This window comes from Myotis davidii, unplaced genomic scaffold (genome assembly GCF_000327345.1).
Source record: "Myotis davidii unplaced genomic scaffold, ASM32734v1 scaffold1277, whole genome shotgun sequence".
Lineage (NCBI taxonomy): Eukaryota > Metazoa > Chordata > Mammalia > Chiroptera > Vespertilionidae > Myotis > Myotis davidii.
The window spans coordinates 2,799,850-2,806,452 of record NW_006290682.1 but is presented as its reverse complement, the minus strand read 5'-3'; the positions used below and the strand labels follow the sequence as shown (position 1 = coordinate 2,806,452).

The 6,603-nt window shown below is 50.6% G+C and overlaps 1 protein-coding gene across 1 annotated transcript in view; it reads left to right on the top strand.

Annotated features, from left to right (window-relative positions):
• The first annotated feature begins 1,915 nt into the window (after nucleotides 1–1,915).
• WWC3 (WWC family member 3) overlaps nucleotides 1,916–6,603 on the top strand; it is a 77,012-nt gene continuing 72,324 nt past the window's right edge. The window contains 2 exon segments of the mRNA XM_015563966.1: nucleotides 1,916–2,020; nucleotides 5,567–5,770. Of these exon segments, the coding sequence (XP_015419452.1) occupies nucleotides 2,005–2,020; nucleotides 5,567–5,770 (220 nt within the window). The 5' untranslated portion in view covers nucleotides 1,916–2,004.

The window sequence follows — 6,603 nt, the reverse complement described above, 5'->3', positions numbered from 1 at the left end:
CAGGAGAGGGTAAACGGGCCCACATGTGGGCCCTGAGGACTAGGAGACCAGCAGCAGGGACTTGGTCGTTTCTGTGGGTGCGGAGGCCGGTGGCTCGCTCTGAGGGACCGATTCTGTGGGTGCCCATGTCAGCTCCGCGCTTGGCTTAGATGGGAAGTGGAATCAGAGATGTGGGTTGGATAGCAAGCCAGGATAAAATTCACCAAAATGGTGGAGGGATCAGTTTGTTTGTTTTTGGAGCAAGGATAGAAGTGTTGTTATAATTACCCGCGTTGGTTATTGGACAGGAAATGGGGAAATATGAACTTATAATAGCTTTATAACAATTCTGAGCTGTAAAGCGAGTGACCTGGGCTCAGCGGTGCTGTGAGGTCAGGCCTCCCACCTGCTTGTTGATGGAGGAGCTCCTGTATGTAAACGTGAGATTCTGAGCGAGATCCTATATGTAAACGTGCTTAGAATGCGCCTGCACTTGGGCATCTTTCTCTAGGCTTATACGTGAATCTAGCATAGCAGAGAGGTGCTCAGAGCTCAATGTATCTCAAAGTAGCCTCGTTTTGGGTGCAGTTTGGTCCCATTCAGGACTTGAATCACACACAGACCCCTGCTGTTACCTGCTTGACTGGGAACCAGGCCACTGACACCATTGCCGACCCGACCCGTGAAGGAGTCGTGCTGTAGACATCGTGTTGTGGGATGGGGCCCGCACGCAACACACTCTTGCAATGGAGTCTTGAGTGGATCGAATTTGGGAGGATGTCGTGGCACATTGTAATTTCTGTATATTTCTGTCTTGATATTGACCCTATTTTCTTAAAGCCACATGTTTAAAACGAAGACATTCCGATCAGGGCCATTCCGATGGTGTTCAGCAATTTCTGAGAGTGACTGGGAGAGACGAAGCCTCATCGTCCAACCAGTTTGGGGGAATAACATGGTCAAAGCTTACGGCTCTTGAGGGCTTTGGCCGCCACTCTCGGGCCAGGGACCTGAGCGGAGCACGTGGGAGGATCTGAGTGGAATTGAGGTTATCGGCTCCCCATGCGTGCCAGCCTGTGTGCACTTATACCGACTGCCGCGTAGCTGCCCCGACTCAGACAATTATAGGTGTGGCCCGTTTTCTACAAGAGCCGTCTTGTCAATCAGTGTGATCGCGGGGTGTGGGACGGGGGGCAGTTCTCCTTATAGCGAAGCCCATCTGGAAAGCCTGCCTTCATCTATCTGTGTCAAACGTGGTTTTTAATCAGCGTCACTTCAAGGAGAGAGGCCTGCACACAATGTGCTCTTGTTGTTTTCCTCAGGAAACGCAAAGGACCCTTCGCAACCTTGACTCCTACTGTATGGGGCGCCCAGGCAGTATTCAGTAGGCATCTCCTCCGATTGTTACGCTGCCCGTTTAGATTATTGCATTTGGTCAGTAGTTAATATTTAACTCCTTAGCTTAGGGCCACTGGTCATAGAAAGAGTCCATTTGGGGTAGATGGAAGCTGAAATGGATGGACAGCTGGGGCCGGGGGGGTGGGAGAGCAGTTCACAGGGAAGGAGAACAAAGCAGAGCTGCCCTCCTGCTGTGGACGAGCCGAGCCGCATTCCGCTGTCATCACCTCATTAAACACGCTGCCTGGGAGAAGATGTCTTACCTGTTCTGTAACTTTCAATATCTGTTTCCCTGGTACTTAAAGTTGCACTTTGAGATAATAATGCTTTTAACCATGAGTGTACTGATGTTGTGACTGATTATTGCTTAGGCGAAGCCGGTGATTTAATTTTCCAACCCAAAGTTGGGGCAAAAACCAGTCAATTAGATAATATATAATTACGCATTAAAACCTGATTCTGGAGTTGATTGGGCAAACTCACACGGAATTGACCTGCTTCTGAAATGTGCTTTTCTCCTTTTTGTCTTGCAGGATAACAAAGCCCTTGACCTTTGCCGATTGTGTTGGGGATGAGCTTCCTTTAGGATGGGAAACGGTATATGATAAGCAAATTGGAATTTATTACATGGACCACATAAACAGTAAGTAGAGCACCACGTTTGAGGCATTATGTGTGAAGGAGTTTCCATGGTGACCTCAAGGATGCTAAACCCTTTTTGTAGAGCAAAACGATCTTTACTGTCCAGTGCAACATTCAACTGGGTTTGATCCATGGAATCTGAAGTTTTCTTAAAAAAGTGAAGCAGTTACGTAGCTACCATGCCTGTATGCTGCTCGGGACTGCGTGCGTACGTCCAATGGAGGGTTTTAATATCTACTCTAAGGCACACATTTCCCAGGCAGTTTGGAACTAGACTATTTCTCACAATGAGAAGGTTGGTTATTGTAAAGTGGAACTTACAGCTTACATGTTATTAGTACAATTAACTGCCCACCTGGTTACCTTAACTTCATTTTGGCTTGTATGTTTAATTTGAATACACCAACCCTTTTTGGTCTCTGCATAAAGACTATGGCTAAAATGGTGGGCCTTGACCACACCAGCCTTCTTTATAAGACTGTTCAGAGCAGTGGTTCTCACCGGGGCCGATGTTGCCGCCCAGGGACACCTGGTCATTACCTGGTAATACTGGATTGTCACGCATAACACAGGCGGGCAGAGGCCGGCGCACTGCCAAACCTCCTACGGTGCACAGAACGGCCCCACAAGAGAATGAGCCGACCCCAAATGGCAGGAGTGCCAAGGGCAACACACCCTGCTTCACGGGCCCATTTCATTCTAGACCTTTTCCACCCCTTCTGCCTCTTCATCAGCCTTCCTCGATGGGGAATCATCTGGGGACCCAGTGCTCTCTTAGGTCCACACTTTCTCATTCTAGTGTTTCTGTCATTGTCATTTTTATTGCCGAGGGACACAGCTTCCCCTTCCTGTTTCTCTGTCCTCTGGTTTGTTAGCTGCGGGGCAGTCTGGGAGCGCCCGAGGGTGCACCAGGCCACCACAGGAGACTCGGGCTCTTTCCTCACTCTGGTCCCCTGGCTCCGCATGTCCCTTAGTGTGATTGGCCCACGGTGGCGCCATTAGGATTGATTCCTTGCCCACTCACTTCCTGAATGGCAAACCCGATTGGCAGCCATGTAGTTCAAAGAGTGGTCCCCGACCCAGATATTTCATCTGAATGTCAACTGTACCTGAAAAATAAGAAATAAAACACAGAAGCAGTTTGGATACACATCATTCGCGGAGGGTAGCATTGTTTTCAGGCCACTCCGGGTTAGATGGTTAAACAAGAAAGCAACAAACTCACTTAGCACCTCAAACGCTTCAAAGTACTCACATGCGTGCTGTTTACTCAGCGTGTGCATAGAAACGGCCTAACCTGAGAATTCCTAACTCACCTGAAGCCCTTCAATTACAATGGAAGAAAATGAGTTTTAGAAATTGCATTAATCTGAAATGCGCCTTTTCAATACGCAACAGTTTTTTTAATCGTTATTTTCTGTTTCCCTTTTATGATTGTTCTAATTCTATTTATTGAAATTTAATTTTATGTTCATCGAATCAGATAATAAAAAATTTGAGCTAAAAGAAAAAATCTGACCGGCCAGGCTTCCCGTGTCAGTTCTGGGGCAGTGGAGTTTCTGAGATGTGGCGCTCGGCCTTGCTCTGGTGTGGCTCTTACCCAAAGATTGGGCACCCAGGAGAGGCCCGGCCCGGCCTCCCAGGCAGGTATCTGGGTGGCAAGAGGGCTTCTAGGTGGATCCATCACCTTGACTGACCTGGTACCTCGAGTCTGTGTGTGTTTGGGGTGTCTGAGCTTGCTTTTCCAGGTGCTGTTGGGAGCTCCCACAGGTGAGGGCCGCTCCCACAGGGGAGGCAGTTCCCACAGGGGAGAGCCACTCCCACAGGGGAGGGCAGTTCCCACAGGTGAGGGCAGTTCCCACAGGGGAGAGCCCCTCCCACAGGGGAGGGCAGTTCCCACAGGGGGAGGCCACTCCCAGAGGCGAGGGCCGCCCGGCCAGGCCTCTGGCCTCTGGGCCTGCGCACACCAGGCCTCACCCGCAGGCCCTGGCCTCCTGGGGCCAGGCGGTATGACTGAACAGCATAGGCATTTGCCTTACACAATCTTTCTGGAAAGCCTGCCTGCCTGCCGCTGAGGCCGGGACCTGTTCTGGCTCGTCTCTTGTAAACTCAGCCTGCTCATTCCTCCGCGCGGCTCGTCTGCTTGTCTGCGTGCTGAGTCACAGCAGGTGCTAGAGAGCGCGTCTCTGTGCGGCCACTCTTCAGGCCCTGGGGACGGGAAAAGTGAGACCCGGTCTCCACCCTCAAGGACTCCACAGGACACTCTAGATGTTAGGACTTTCTTAATGCCTCCTCGAGCACAACTGGGAGGAGCCAGCGCCTGGGGCACCCACCTCTTCCCTCTGGGGCCTTCAGAGAACCCACCTTTCCCCCAGGAACAAGAAAGGTTATTGTTGTAATAATTTGTCCATAAGGGGCCAAAGACTCCATTCAGAAAACTTGCTTCTGAAAACCCAACTCTTTTTTTTAAAATGTATTTATTTTTATTGATTTCAGAGAGGAAGGGAGAAGGAGAGGTAGAAACATCAGCGATGAGAGAGAAACATCAATCAGCTGCAGGGAGAGAAAGCAGAGTGGGAAATGGGGAGTTGATGGGCGGGAGGAGACAGCAAGTCCATGGGGAATGCAGGGCTGCACGGCCTGGTGCGGGAGGGGGAGGGGAGCAGGCCAGGTCAGAGGGCAGCAGAGCCGAGGCGCCCTAGTCAAGAGGTTGGTGAGCGGAGGGCTGGAAATCTGTGAGCTTGACCGCCATGAGCTCTTTTGGTTCATCTCTGCCAACATTTCTTTACAGTGTGAAAAATTGTCTGGTATTGTCTTCCCCTGTCCAGTGAATAATTTCATATCTGTATAGTTTTCTCATTTTAATTGTGCATATAAAAATAGAAGGTGTTCGCCCACCCGGCGTGGCTTATTGATTGAGCATCGACTCATGAACTAAGAAGTCAGGGTTCGATTCCCGGTCAGAGCACATGCCCGGGTTGCAGGCTTGGTCCCCAATAGGGGGCATGCAGGAGGCAGCCGATCCATGATTCTCTCTCATTGGTGTTTCTATCTCTCCTTCTCCCTTCCTCTCTGAAATCAATTAAAAATATATATTAAAAAAATAAAAATAGAAGATGTTCCACACTTTAGGAAGGTTTGTTATGTAGATTTCATAGCATGCGTTCTGGTCATTCATTTTCTTTCTTTTTTAAAATATATTTTTATTGATTTCAGAGAGAGGAAGGGAGAGGGAGAGATTGAAACATCAATGATGAGAGAGAGTTATTAATCAGCTGCCTCCTGCACGCCCCCTACTGGGGATCAAGCCCGCAACCGGGGCATGTGCCCTTGACTGGAATCGAATTCAGGACCCTTCAGTCTGTAGGCCGATGCTCTATTCATTGAGCCAAACACGATAGGGCCTGGTCATTCATTTTCATACTCACTAGTGCCATAGCCGCCTGACTCTTGGTCAACCTAAAGATCTGACTTTGAAGTCCCTTACATTCTTTGAGTGTGTGTGTGTCTGTTTTATTTCACTCACGTCTTATGCTTTTAATTTCAGAGCTCACCCAGATCGAGGACCCCAGAGAGCAGTGGAGGCGAGAGCAGGAACGGATGTTGAAAGAATACTTAGTGGTAGCCCAGGAGGCTCTCAATGCCAAGAAAGAAATCTACCAGATTAAGCAGCAGCGGTTCGAGCTGGCACAGGAGGAGTTCCAGCATCTGCACAAAATGTGTGAGGACGACAGCCGCTCGTACGCCAGCTGTGAGTTCACTGACGCGTCCGCTTAACACATGTGACTTTAAAAGCCATTTCTCTGCTGGGTTATCTGCAGACACCAAACTTTACTCGGGCAAGACAGCTTCATGAATTTCCTATCCGTGTCTGTTAGGGCATCGGTGTGCTGCCCTGGGATCAGGTGGGCATCCGCTAGCCTCTCCTTGTAGCAAACACCAAGTGCCTCCCTTGTGCCCAGGCACTGCATACAGTGGCGCCTAACAGAGGAAAGGTCCCTGCCCTCGTGGCGCTTACATTCAGGCGGGGAAGAGGGGAATAAGCCAATTTCAGGGAGTGACACGAAGCAACCTTGTGTTTGTCGGCGTGGGAAAGGCCTTCGTGGAGACCTGGGCAGTTAGCGCTGTGTCACTGAGCCTCGGTAAAGCCACAGCTGGTTCTGTGGATGCCGGATGGAAAGATCAGGCACCTTCCCACACGCCGAGTACCTGTCTCTGTGTAGGGTCCTTTCTTGGGCCGCCCCCGAAGGTGGAGGAACACCGTATAACCCGGGGAATCGGGGAACTCTCTCTGCCCCTCAAGCTAGATGGACACACACTGATGTCCTCGGAGGGAAACCCTCTCCGTTTGGGAGGCTGCGGAGGAGGCCCCGTATCACAGGTGCTCAGTAGATCCTCGGGGACTGGAGGAAGCAGGTCCCGCCTCAGAAGGCATGGCATTGTGGTGCCGACCCGGTCAGACGCTTCCCGGCAGAGCTGCCTCATTTCGCAGCCACTGCAGGCGCGCACGGCCCTGACTGTCCTGGGTGCCAGTGAGCTTGGGGAGAATGTTAGAGTCGGTCCCAGCAGCTTTTACTTCCTGAA